The sequence below is a fragment of the Manis pentadactyla genome, chromosome 11, assembly GCF_030020395.1.
Source record: "Manis pentadactyla isolate mManPen7 chromosome 11, mManPen7.hap1, whole genome shotgun sequence".
Classification (NCBI taxonomy): domain Eukaryota; kingdom Metazoa; phylum Chordata; class Mammalia; order Pholidota; family Manidae; genus Manis; species Manis pentadactyla.
Window position 1 is genome coordinate 40,115,578 of NC_080029.1, and position 13,920 is coordinate 40,129,497.

The 13,920-nt window shown below is 42.9% G+C and overlaps 1 protein-coding gene across 3 annotated transcripts; it reads left to right on the plus strand.

Moving 5' to 3' along the window:
• Positions 1-251: 251 nt before the first annotated feature.
• Positions 252-12,463, plus strand: SIX4 (SIX homeobox 4). 3 transcript variants are annotated; one of them, XM_036919340.2, is made up of 4 exons: positions 252-354; positions 563-1,395; positions 4,074-4,762; positions 8,125-12,463. In XM_036919340.2, exons 1-4 carry the CDS (start codon positions 352-354, stop codon positions 8,919-8,921), a joined length of 2,322 nt encoding a protein of 773 aa, XP_036775235.2. In that variant the 5' UTR covers positions 252-351; the 3' UTR covers positions 8,922-12,463. The 3 variants fall into 3 exon arrangements, with proteins under 3 accessions (XP_036775235.2, XP_036775225.2, XP_036775244.2); XM_036919330.2 differs by lacking the exon at positions 252-354 and having other exon boundaries at positions 433-1,395; XM_036919349.2 differs by lacking the exon at positions 252-354 and having other exon boundaries at positions 433-1,395; positions 4,074-4,306.
• The last annotated feature ends 1,457 nt before the right edge of the window (positions 12,464-13,920 follow it).

Here is a 13,920-nt window from a genome sequence, read left to right on the forward strand (position 1 = left end):
ACGGTAGGGACTCTCTTTGAAAGAGTCTGTTGTCCAGTTTTCAGGCCACGTTGGGTAATTTCCCGCCCAGGAGCACGGCCTGAAAAGAATGTCGGTGTTTCCCTTCAGGTATAGGTGCCTGGGGGTCAGGGGGAGAGGGAGAAGCACGGGGTGGAGTGGGAGGCGGGTGACCGACAGGGATAGAAACGGAGTCTCCTCCTCCCTCTGAATGCGAAATAACCAATGAGGTGGCGCGGCCGGGCCGGCCCGGCCGCCAGTGCCATATAGTATGCAGCAACCGAAGGAGTCACGTTGGGGGAACGGCAGAAAGCAGCTATCCTTTTACACTACTTTGCTCTAGCAGCTATCTTAATGGTGACTGCGTGGCCGGGGGGAAACCTGATCGGCCAGATCCAGCCGAAACCGGGAGGGAGGGAGTGGGCTTTCCGGAGGGGGGGAGGCGGGAGGGAGACGAAGAAGGAGGAGTAAGAAAGGGGGAAAGAAAGAGGAAAAGAGTGCGAGGGAGTGAGGGAGGGAGGAAAATAAACAACAAAAAATGTCCTCTTCCTCCCCCACCGGGCAGATTGCAAGTGCGGCGGACATCAAGCAGGAGAATGGGATGGAAAGCGCCTCGGAAGGGCAAGAGGCGCCGCGAGAAGTGGCGGGGGGCGCGGCCGCGGGGCTGAGCCCCCCAGCTCCAGCCCCTTTCCCCCTGGAGCCGGGGGACGCCGTGGCCGCCGCCGCCAGGGTGAGCGGAGAGGAAGGGGCAGTGGCGGCGGCGGCGGCCGGAGCGGCGGCGGATCAGGTACAACTCCACTCGGAACTTCTAGGCAGGCACCACCACGCCGCGGCCGCTGCGCAGACCCCACTGGCCTTCTCGCCAGACCATGTCGCCTGCGTGTGCGAGGCGCTGCAGCAGGGGGGCAACCTGGACCGCCTGGCCCGGTTCCTGTGGTCCTTGCCCCAGAGCGACCTGCTACGTGGCAACGAGAGCCTGCTGAAGGCGCGGGCGCTGGTGGCCTTCCACCAGGGCATCTACCCTGAGCTCTACAGCATCCTCGAGAGCCACAGCTTCGAGTCGGCCAACCACCCGCTGCTGCAGCAGCTCTGGTACAAGGCGCGCTACACCGAGGCCGAGCGAGCCCGCGGCCGGCCGCTGGGCGCGGTGGACAAGTACCGGCTGCGCAGGAAATTCCCCCTGCCCCGCACCATCTGGGACGGCGAGGAGACGGTGTATTGTTTCAAGGAGAAGTCGCGCAACGCGCTCAAGGAGCTCTACAAGCAGAATCGCTACCCTTCGCCCGCCGAGAAGCGGCACCTGGCCAAGATCACCGGCCTCTCCCTCACCCAGGTCAGCAACTGGTTCAAAAACCGCCGGCAGCGCGATCGGAACCCCTCTGAGACCCAGTCCAAAAGGTGAGCGCCAACTTTCCTCCTCTTCCCCCTTCCTCTCCCCCACCCCCTTCCCAGCTTTCTTTTCCTCCTAGTGCTCGCAAACATGGCGCTTACCTTCCCCACCAGCCCGGTCCGGCTGCCCACCTCTCCCCGCCCCCCACCTCTCTCCGCGACCCGAGGAAGGGGGGCGGCGGGGGCGAGGGGCGGGGGCACCTCCCTCCTTACTCTCCCCCTCCTTTCCCCAGAAGTTTCTCGTCGCCCTTCTAGGTCTCAGTCCCCGCCCCCACCTCGACTGGTCACTGCTGCCCGGTTTCCCACCCCCATCCGTGTGGCTTTGAAGTTGCCACACTCTCCCCGGCGCTGGCGGGGCGAAGGAGCGAGTGTAGGCGCTGGAAAGGCAGCTCTGGCTGCTGCCCGAGCCCCACGGAGGTGGCCAGAGCCGCCGGTGTCCACACCTCCGCCGGGTCACTTCGGCCCGGCGGGCGCTTGCGCTCCCCGAGCCCGGGGATTCGGCTGTCCCAGGCTGCGCTGGAGGTGGTCGCGGCCGCCCTGGAGGGAGAGTGTAGGTAGGGGCTGGCGGTGCAGAAGGGGGTCTGGGGAAGTCGAGGTTTTGTATGACAGAGTTAATCATTCACCGTGCCCGCGGTGGTTCCCTTCACGGCTGCGACAACTTAGGGGTGTTGGTGCGGCTGGGCTTCGCCGTATTTTGAAACCTGATTCTGAACTCCCTCGGATCGAATTTAAGTGCTGCGAGGGTAGTGGGGCTGGAGGGCTGCTGGCTCGGTCCCCGAACACTGCGTGCCTCCCTCCCGGTACGACAGCTGGGGGTGGAGGCCGGCTGGCCTGAGGCGGACAGCAGAAAAGGAGTGGGGGCGCTATCAATTCCGCATCGCCTTGAGCGCCCACCCTGGCGGGTTTGAACTTTTTGACTGGCAAGGTATCTTCCCCAGCTGACAGAAAATCCTGGGTCTTCCACCTTTTTTTGTGAATCCTCTGACACTTGGTGTGTGTGTCCCTGTGTGTGATGTTGGGAGAAGTAAAGTAAGGAGAAGGTCGCCTTAAGAGGTGGTGTCTCCTGCCCTGCGGGGAGAGAAGAGAAAAAATCCAAAAGCAGCTAGAAGGTTCTGCTCCGGGAAGGACTCTGGGAGCCAGGGAGCCCGCGAAGGTGATCACCCGGCGCATTCCAGAGCCCGCGGCGGCCCGCTCCTGCCCCGGCACTCCGGCGGGGGCCCGACGGCTCCGGCGATCCTCGCCCAAGGCAGGGAGGGAGGCACTGTGCGTGTGCCCAGCCTCGCGGTAACCAAAACCGCGACCTGCTTGCTCCCTTCCCCAGACTTGCGGGGAGACCCACAGGAGGCGCGCTGGTGACCACGCCACCTGTCCTCGCACCCGCGGCCCGGCGCGCCGACGGAATTCGCGGGGCCTGTGGCAGCGGGTGGGGAGAGGGCGCAGCGCGCAGGCCAGCTGCCCTGCAGCCTCCACTCCCTCACGTGAGCTTTCCCCAGGTCTTACCGGCCACACTCTGCAGGCCTCACGCCCCACCCCCCACCCCCACCAACTGTACATCGCCGCCCTCGGCTCAGTTGCGGGCTTTAGGCCCCTCTCCGGATCTACCTCCCACCCGCACCCCCGGTGAGTCACTCGCCGACTGCGACGGCGGCTCAGCCTCAGCTCGTAAATCAAAGCGCTTTCTGCGCCCCTGGCCCCTCAGTCCAAAGCCTGGGTAATCCCCTCGCCTTTGCATGAAAGGGAACAGACCGCCGGGCACAGCAGCGATGTAGGATCCTCTGCTGGGCCGAGTCCCGCCACGTTTCCAAATTGCCTCGGTCCTACTCCCCGCTCTCACCACCTCCCAGCCTCACACCAAAAGAGGGAACACCACCACTACCTACTCCCGGACTTGGTATTTCCCAAGTTGGGGAGCTGAGAAATACAGTCCTGCCTGTAACGGAAGGACTAGGGTGGTAGTGGCAAGGGGTCTGATAGTTACAGGGCCTCTGAGTGGCCCACACCCTCTCCCTTCCACCTCACCAGGGCACTGGATGGTGTATGTTAAATAGGCCCCTATGAGTTCCTTTGGATTCTAAGGTACATAACAGTTACTGGGTTGAAAGTGCCTTTCCTACAAAGGACAACCACTTTGTTGAATGAGTTGCCAGACTGAAGTTTGGGAGATGAGAAAATGATGTCTTGTTAACTAACTGGCAAACGAAACTGAGCCCTCCCACTCCTTTGGCGGTTTCATTTACCTCCAAACTCACACTGATCTGAATTGATCTGAGAGAAGGAGTTTCTAAACAGGAAAGACTAACCATCCCATTTAATGAGTTTTTGTATGGTATAGGTAGCAGCATATTTAGCAGTAAGGAATGCTATAAATTGCGTACATAATTTCTTCAGTGCTATAAAAATGTACATGCAATTCTCCTGCAAATCCTATTAGTGGAATTTGCTTCTTCCAGATCTCTGACTTTCCCCTGTTTTTATTAGTAAAAATGTTTGGGATATGAGCGTTCATCTTCCTAGATTCTATGTCTGGTTAGAGTCTGCTGAAGGCCTCATAGCTTAAACAAGACTAAAGACTTGCTTTCCTTAAATATTGCCTGTAGGGGGTTTAGAGGCTGGTTTTCCAAACAAGTGGCACTATGTACAATGCCATCCCTGACCTTCTGAATGTCTTGATTTCCTCCTCTGTACAGTGAGTCAGATGGCAATCCCAGCACTGAAGATGAATCCAGCAAGGGCCATGAGGATTTGTCTCCTCATCCACTCTCCAGTTCATCAGATGGTGTCACCAACCTCAGCCTTTCCAGTCACATGGAGCCAGTATATATGCAACAAATTGGAAATACGAAGATATCATTAAGCTCCTCTGGAGTTTTGTTGAATGGAAGCTTGGTGCCTGCAAGTACTTCACCTGTCTTCCTTAATGGTAATTCTTTCATTCAGGGACCCAATGGAGTTATCCTTAATGGATTAAATGTGGGAAATACACAGACAGTGTCACTAAACCCAACAAAAGTGGCATCAAATATTGCAAGTAATGGTATATCCATGACTGACATACTGGGGTCTACCTCTCAGGATGTGAAGGAATTCAAAGTCCTCCAGAGTTCTTCAGCTAACTCAGAAGCCACCACTTCCTACAGCCCCAGTGCCCCTGTGTCATTCCCAGGGCTGATACCCAGCACTGAGGTGAAAAGAGAAGGCACTCAAACAGTGGCTTCCCAGGACGGAGGTTCTGTAGTGACGTTTACTACACCAGTGCAAATTAACCAGTATGGCATTGTCCAGATCCCCAATTCCGGAGTAAATGGCCAGTTCCTTAATGGGAGCATTGGATTCTCTCCACTACAGCTGCCTCCTGTCTCAGTGGCAGCTTCACAAGGTAAAAGTCTCATTTGGTACCATAGTGTTGCAGTGAATGTTTGAGCCAGCTGCAGTAAATGATTCATTTGGTGAGAGCTATAAATCAATGTTACCTACTGTTAAGGTACCTTAGTGACTGCCATAGCTGCAGAATAGCCTTGATTTGTTTCTCCTTCTTCACAACATGCATGTAATGTCCAGCTTGCTTGGTTCCCTGGCATTATGGGTTTTTATTGTCCTAACAACTGAATGGAAGTTACAGTTGCTACAGTTCATTGCAAGTCTTGCCAGTTCTGCAGTTAAAGAAATACGATAAGTCAATCAGTGCTTACAAAACAACCCATTGCTTGACATTTTAAGAAAAAAAAATTAGTAATATTGGTAAGAACACAAAATTAGTCCTACAGCTAGTAAAAATGTATATATTTATTTGACCAAAAAGTGTTTTAGGAGAGCAAATTACAAAGACTGGACAGTTTTGTTTGATTCATGTTCCTCCTAAATTAAGACTAACAAATCTAGAGGAATAATAGGAATATGTGATTGGGTATCTATTGCTCTGCATGTATATTTGCCTCTTAAATATATAGGCTTATTTATGAAGGCAACTGTAAACCTTATTTTATGCATTTGTGGCTTTACTAAAAGCAGTCTGCTAAAGGAAGCACTAGTCTGAAATTCAGGAAACCTGAAGCTGATATGCCAGCTCTCCACTGACTTTATGCAAATCTGATGGCTCTGTCATTTCCTCTATATAGAAACAGGGATGGTTAGAATAGCAGTGGAGGTTGCATAGTCCCTTTAATTCAGGAGTGGGAGATGTTAATGCATGTTTGCCTCCCTACAAGCAAATCTGAAAGTTCAGATTTTTACCAAAGCAAGTTAAGTAATTGTTTGTCTGAAAGATCAGCTTCCTGTAAAATGATTTTTTTTTAATGCACAACTCTTTTGTTTCTGCAACTATGACCTACGTCAGTTTATTGGAAGCATTAGTGAAAATTGTTGTGGAGTAAATTTCACCTGTACATTTATTTCTCTTCAGGTAAAGTGGTAGTAAAACACAATAGTCCTGTAGCACACTATTTATTTCTTCATTGTTCCAGGTTAGTGAAAGAAAGGATTAAGCTATTTTATTATATAACATAGGGCAAAAATGTGAAAACCACAGGGAAAGCACCAGTGCTTAGTTTTATAGTAATGTGAGGTGGATCTAACCCTTTTTCTCTCTTTAGGATATTTCCAAACAGTAGGTAACATTTTAAAAATAATAAATTTGAACCAAAAGCATGGTATGTACATTAGGGGAGGAGAAAGGCAGAAATACATTTCGCATGTATCTAGAAAAGTGTTACCACAGAAAATTATTACAAAGTAACAGCTAATTTTTAAAGTGGGACATGCAATATGAATGAGAATAGCATTTTCAGTTAAGATAGCTAAGATCAAATGACAGAGCTGTCAGTCCTTAGACTGGGTGTATTGCAGGCATAAGTTTAACCAAATGGGTCCAAAAAGCAAGGTTCCTTTATAGTAACTGTGTATTGCAGGTTTCAATAAAACATTTGGGGGTTCAGCCTTTCTTAAAAACAGATTCTGAGCCTTTCTTTAAAATGTCTAGACAGGGTAGGTTAACTTTCTATGATTGGGATTTATATGTAAAAGTAGTTGTCATCTTTTACTAACTTCATAATCTAAGAAAATCAAGTTTTTTCTTTACCATTGTTACAAAATTAAAGTTTATATCATTTTTTCACTTGGGTTTTTTAAACTGATCTTGAAATTATTGTCCAAATTATAATCCAATTGCAGTTAAGCTTAAATATCAAATTTTAGATCACATCTGTTTTCCCCTTGCATTTATAATTTATGCACATTCAGAAATATTTTTTTATTTATTATATTCAATGCCAGTTGGAGAAAGTGTCACATTTATTATGTTATTAATGGCTCTATCAAAGATAACTAATAATTTTATTCACATATACATTGCAAACAATTTCACAAACACATACACACACAAAATAAACATTTACTTCAGGTAACTTTTTGCCACAGTTTAGCAACCAAAAAGAACTTTAAAGCATACTTAAGTTGAAGTCAGATATTTTCAAATAAAAGCCTTTATCTTTTGTTTGACCTGGAACAAACATTTGTGGTAGGGAAAAGCCCAAACATATGTAAAATGTTTCCCAGTATTTCCATGATGAATACTTTCTAGTGGTTAAAATTTTTCAAGTTCCAATACAGTGTTTTCGTTTTCTTTTATTCCACTTAAAGACTTTTCTTTACATTTAAGGTGTTTAAAAATGTTTGGAAGATTATAAAGAGCAGTGTGACATTTTCTCAATATAGATGGTAATATAATCACAATTATTCTAATAATTCAAGTTTTGGTGAATAACCTTTAATAGTGGGCTTTCTCAAAACAGTAGTTTATTGAACATCTAATACAAGAGCAGGGTAAATAGCCCAACTGAATGATTCTGTCACAAAAATCCTCAAGTCCACCTTTCCTTTAATGGCAAGATAATTGCCATCATTTCACTATAAAGACTCATACATAAAAGGGTTTTATTTGGTTGTGAGATGGGGAGGGAGTGTCTAATTCATCTACATCGTCTGAGTTACCTGATTTGAACACATCAACTATCTATTTACATTTCTTTCTCTACTTTTGGTCTCCACAGACCATTATAGTGAGCCTCAAAAGACAACAAATTTAGAGAAGACTTAGCTCTAGTTATTTATATTAATCTGTATTTAAAAAATACATTTCATTATTGTCATTAATTCTTTCTATCACTACAACAGTGAAAATCCAGAACTGGCACAAGAAAAGAAAAAAACCTGTTGGATGTTTGTTGACATTACTTTATGGTTAGTTTGGTGAAAGTTTGCAACTTGTCTGGACAAGTTTATGGTTAACTTTAAGCCCCAGGGTAACTCATTTTATGTGGTATTTTCCATTTATATTTTGTCAGTTACTGAGCTTGAGCTGAACAAAGGTACTTATTTTGCATTTGTTTTCTAGTTCTAACTAGTAGAGCTTGCAGTAACTACCAACTAACTGAGAAATAGCAAGTTGATAATAACAAGAAAGGACTGAAATTAGAACTTGCAAACGTTTTTTTTTTCACACTTGGCTTCTAAACCAGTAGTTCTCACTCCCACTTGATCATCAGAATTACTCAGGGAGTTTTAAGATAACACCAGTTATAGGATTTACCGAGTCAGATTCTCCAGAGTGGAATCTGGTAATCTGTAGTTTTAAGTATTCAAGGTGATTCTACTGAACCTGAGAAAAATCGTGCGTACAGAAAAGTATCTTTTTTCTCTCCTTATCATTTCCATCGATGATAATATGTACTTTATTTTTTTTAGGTAATATTTCAGTAAATTCAAGCACTTCAGATGGGAGCACATTTACAAGTGAGTCCACCACAATCCAGCAAGGAAAGGTTTTCTTGAGCTCTCTTGCTCCCAGTGCAGTGGTATATACTGTTCCTAATTCAGGCCAGACTATAGGATCTGTTAAACAGGAGGGCTTGGAGAGGAGCTTGGTATTTTCTCAGTTGATGCCTGTCAATCAGAATGCACAAGTAAATGCGAACCTGTCTTCTGAGAATATCTCGGGGAGTGGCCTCCATCCACTAGCCTCCTCATTAGTTAATGTATCCCCAACTCACAATTTTTCCCTGACTTCCCCTACCCTACTAAATCCCACTGAGCTAAACCCTGACATTGCTGATAGCCAGCCAATGTCTGCACCTGTGGCAAGCAAATCTACTGTGACATCTGTCAGCAACACTAACTATGCAACTCTTCAGAACTGCTCCCTTATTACCAGTCAAGATCTATTGTCAGTCCCCATGACCCAGGCTACCCTTGGGGAAATAGTTCCTACAGCTGAAGACCAGGTGGGTCACCCCTCCCCAGCAGTACACCAAGATTTTGTCAGAGAGCATCGCTTGGTTCTGCAATCTGTAGCTAACATAAAAGAGAATTTCTTAACAAATTCTGAGGGCAAAGCAACAGGCAACTTAATGATGCTGGACTCCAAATCCAAGTATGTCCTGGAGGGCATGGTTGAGACTGTCTGTGAAGATCTGGAAACAGACAAAAAAGAGCTTGCCAAGCTCCAAACTGTCCAATTGGATGAAGATATGCAAGACTTATAAACTTTATTGCCCCCAACCTTTTTTTTTTCTTCTGTCATCAGCAGGCAAATCTTTTCACAAAGCCCTGAGGACATAAAGCATTTTTCCATTTAAAGGGAAACACTAGTTTTGCAAGTAAATGCATTCAAGAGACTTAGGGTTGATCTGCATGAAGATCACAGTTAAAATATAGAGGAGTAGAACTGCATTACTGCAGCCTTTTTGTTCACAGATGTTCTTTCCTAAATAGATGGAGACAACGGAACGAGATGAAATGTATCAAGTCAAAGTGTATCATTTGGTTGACTTAATATAATTCTAAGGTCAAATGGGACTTGATAAATAGTTTTTTAAATTAAAAATGCATACAGCTGACATGGAAAATTAAATATTGCTACAGAGCTTAGAAACAATACAAACAATTCTTTTTGTTTACTTTTCCTCCATGGGCATTGATAAGGTTAGGAAGCATAAATGGTACTCCACATTATATTTTAAGGGTATATTTTTGAATATATGCATTTATGTTTTTCAGCATTTTTGTGAGTCTTGGTTTGTCTCTGTACATTTCCAAATGTGATTGCAAGTAGTTCAGTGGGGCTGAGAAAGTTTGCAACTCCACTAAAAACTCAAACTTCAGTATGAGTGTAAATATATTAGTCCTGTAAGCAAGTACTGAGTAATTATAGTGAATTTTATTTATGCTGTATATGTTTCTCTTATACTTCGGACACTAGGAATTGAAAAGGAAGATGTTTTCTTACTGTTTAATTTATTTTATTGTTCGAACAGGAAGTGAACATAGTTATTTCCAAGAAAGTTTTACTTTTTGTAGGATTTTAAAAGTAATGATTTTTATCAGGAGTCAATTAAGGTCAATATTTATAACACTGAAACAGGCAATCTAACTCCCAGTATTGGAATTTTGGTACTTTTTTTCACATCCTTGTTCTTTATTTAGCAATCCAATTCATTTAAATATTTTTTTCTATAGAACTCTATGTGCCTTTTTACCTTGTGGCCTTTTTACTATTCTTACTAAGGTACAAAAGTGTCAACAGAAGCACTGATGGCTCTTTTCTACTATCTAACAGGGTTAATTACACCACAGAATTGCTTTAAATCTAAAGAATTAAGTTTCAATTGTATTTTTATGTATAATGTTTATGATGCAAATAGATGAACAACTGATTATTGTTGATGCTTGTCATTACAATGAAAAATAGCAACAATTATAGACTACCATGTAAAATTAATCCTGTAGGCTATGAAACCAACCCTCTTAAAGAAAGAATGTAAGTTCTATTGAGCACATTCTGTCCTATTGAAATACTTAGTTCTCAATGTTTGGAATCAGTTGTTACATTATGACATATGACTGTTGTTTGCACTATATTATCATGTCTTCTTTAAAAGTAAATCATTTTTGGTTTCTCTAAGAAGCTTGTTTGATAATGTTGTGAGCTGTGGTAGTTTTTATTAGGACTGAACACAAGATGTTAAACTACAACACATTTATGTAGTGAGTAAAGTCTCTGGTCCCCGCAAAACAAGAAAAGTGAGAAGTGGTCTCTTGAGAGATGACTTAACATTGTTGAACATAAAGATGTTACCACGTCTTGCTTTTTTTAAGATCAGAACAAACGGTCCATCAAGATCTCTACATGCCAAGCAGCTGAGCATGTTGAATAAGGGCCGTAGAGGGTTTAACTTACGTTGTTATTGCAGATGGAACTTGCAGGCATAGGTAAAGAGCCCTGTGAAGAATTCCTCTCCCATAATTTTGATAAAGAACTTAGATCCCATCTTTCATTAGTGGATGTTCCTAAACTGCTGAAACTACATGTTTTTTGTTTGTCTTTTTTTACAAAGTCAGGTGTTTATTAGAGTTCTCGTCCACTCCACCACTACTTATACAGATTGTTTCTTCCCTTTGGGTAGGTAGTGATCATGTTATTGAGATTAGTTACATGATTCTAGAGTGTAGTTTACATGAAAATTATGTTTTCCACTTGATTACTTTGATCCTAAAAAAAAGAGTTTGTTAGTTACTTAAGACTACCCATCCAATAAGGGAGATGGAAAGTTTAGAAAGTTATATATGTTATATATATAACTGGAAAAGTTCTTTATGTCTTCCAAAAATATAATAAACCTTTTATTCACCGTTCTTCCTCTTTTCTCCCTTAAGAAAAAGAAAAGATAGCACAAAACTTAAGACTTACCTAGGAAACCCATTCATATTCCCAACAAGATGTAATTATACCCCTACAATTATTGCAGGTAGCTACACAATATACCAGGTAAGAATCAGTGCACATTATAAAGAACTATTGTTCTTTCCTATTCTTATTCAGTAAAGTAAGCCCATATATATGTGAATGAAATAAGGTAAACCCCATGATCTCCTTGCACAGAATTGCAAATGTTTTTTGCAATCCCAAGGGCCAGACTCAAAACTCTTGGAGTTCATGTAGCAGAATTTCTCTCTTACATAAACCAGTTCTTGAAGATGCTGCAAATGAACCTCTAATGATGCTCAAAGAGGAATCAGAATAGGGGTAAATAACTCTCCCTGCAAATGCCAGCCACTGCTGCTGGTTGTGGGATTTTTGGTGTGAAGCTATCTATGCACTCTATCAGCCAGAATTTGGCATTTAGCTCTTAGTTACATCCAGTTAAAGGACAGTCTCTCATTTGGAGAAGGTGCATTTGTTCCTTAAGCAAGAACACCTGTGTGGTACTGCTTTTATAGCTCATGTATATTTATAATAATGAAAAGACTGAATTGTACACGTTTCAGTGCCTTTCTTGTTTTATGAAAGGCAGGTAGATGTTATAGCCATAGATAAAAATCTGTAGTTAAATTGCACACTGACCTTAAATCTTCCTGTATATGCCCTTGCATCTTGCATGTTAAACATTGGATTATTGGGCATGTGTTACAGTCTGCCCTGCTACATGTCAGACAAGTGTGCATTAAGACATAGCCAGAATTCTTTAAAATGTTTTTGACAGATCATCTCATCATAAGAATATAAATAATTCAGGAAAGTTGTGGGAAAAAGAATTACATTTACAAAAGATGTTTCAAAGTCTTCCTAGAAATTAGATAATAGAGCTTAATAGTTATTTTGTATCTAGTTGATACATTTCATGTTAATATAACCACCATACATTCTATTAATCAAAATGATATAGCATGTGACTTTTGGCTTTCAGGGTTCTCAAAAAATTTGTATTTTGTTGCATGTACTGTATGTTTAGAGTCAACCAGTTGTATACTCACTATGGTTTTACTGTGCCTTACACAAAGAAAATCTATACAGAATGTATATCATGGGGTGGGGTAACAGAGTCTTTACTGCACTGTTAGGTGATGGCACACAGAGCATGTCCCAGAACATTTCTGTGCTTAATTACCCAACCAAAGAGATCTAAAGTATGTATGTTGTACTGTAATAGGGGTTTATGCCTGGACAATTGTTTTGTTTGTTTTCTGAAATGATGTGAACTTATTTTTCTAAACACTATGCTAAATAAACTTTATATTTATACATATATACCTCATGTTGAAAAGTTATTTATCCCTGGAAAAGCAGAGAAGGATAAGGAAAAACAAAAATCCCCACACATTTCATAGGCTGCAAATATAAGGACAATGGGAGTCATTTTAGAAAAATAAACTCTGTTGGTCATTGTATAAAATTATGCAATGCCTTTGGGTATCCCAAAATCTGAATCTGGTACTCCATAAGGTTCGACAAAATTAAATGGAAAGTTTCAAAGACCTTTCCATTCCCAATCTTATTGAAAGAGCTCAATATAATTCATCTTTTTAAAGCACTCCCATTAGCCTAAGTCTGATTACACCACAGTTGGGTCCACTAAAGGTCTGACTAAATTATGAATAGAACTGCACAACTTAATGTGTGCCAAGATGTGGCCTTGGTACAGTTGGATCCTAATTTTAAAATCACAGGACATCTGTATGCTTCCCACACTGAAATGGAGAATAGACAGTGTAAATTGGGACCAATGGTACAATTCTTTTACAAAACTAGTTAAAGCCACCAGATTAATTAGCTCAGATTAATTTAATTAATTCAAATATGTCTAGACCTTTACATACTCTTGTAATTCAGATCAATTATTTAGCAATTTTCTATGTAAAACCAGTTACAGTGAATAGTGTCTCTTGAGTATAGGATTGGAGTATTTTGGAATAATTATATTTTATGACATCTTTTAGAGCATTTGACAAGGTCACTAACCTTCAATTATTTTTGTGGTGCCAAGGAAACCAGCAGATTAAATAAAACTCCTCAATGTGAATTCAACACTCAGCTTTATGATTTTGTCTTTTCCAGTCTCCCTTAGGAAATAATAAATTTGGAAATTTACCTTTGCACATCACCATTTCCAATACAGTAGATAGTAATTAAATAAACAAAATCATACAATGATCAGGGCTATAAAGTCAGTAACAGGGTAATGGAACTGAGAATGGGGAATAGTAGAGGCGGGAACATAAAACACATCAAGGAAAATCTGAGGAAGTAACATTCCGGCAGACAGGCTTGAACGATGAGAGAGAGCCAGCCAGCTGCGAGACCTAGAAAAGAGCATTCCAGACAGAGGAGACAGCAGGTACAAAGGCCCCGAGGGAGGAGCAGTGGCTGGATCACAGTCTTGACTCTAGGCGTCATATATGATATGAGATCCAGTCAGAGAGATAGGCAGGGACTAGATCATAGGTATTTACTGGTCTGTGCCAAATAGTTTGGATTTGAGTCTGAGAAGCAAGGAATGACAGAACATGATATACACTTCAAAATATCACAGTGTCTATTCTCTGGAGAATGGTGTTGTAGGAAGCAAGAGTGAAAGCAGGAATTAGGGAATTATGTCATGTTGTCCTAAGCTGTCGGACAGGAAATACTTCAGGAGCTCTTGAAGTATGCATGGCAGTTTGTCCCTCTCCAGAATTTTGTGCTCTCCAAGTCTTCTGTCTACTCTG

Bases quoted from the DNA above. Each gene is read 5' to 3' on its own strand.
- SIX4 (XM_036919330.2), top strand. From the start codon at position 536: ATGTCCTCTTCCTCCCCCACCGGGCAGATTGCAAGTGCGGCGGACATC. The intron at 1,396-4,073 runs GTGAGCGCCAAC...TCCTCTGTACAG, and splicing joins TCTGAGACCCAGTCCAAAAG to TGAGTCAGATGGCAATCCCA. The intron at 4,763-8,124 runs GTAAAAGTCTCA...TATTTTTTTTAG, and splicing joins CTCAGTGGCAGCTTCACAAG to GTAATATTTCAGTAAATTCA.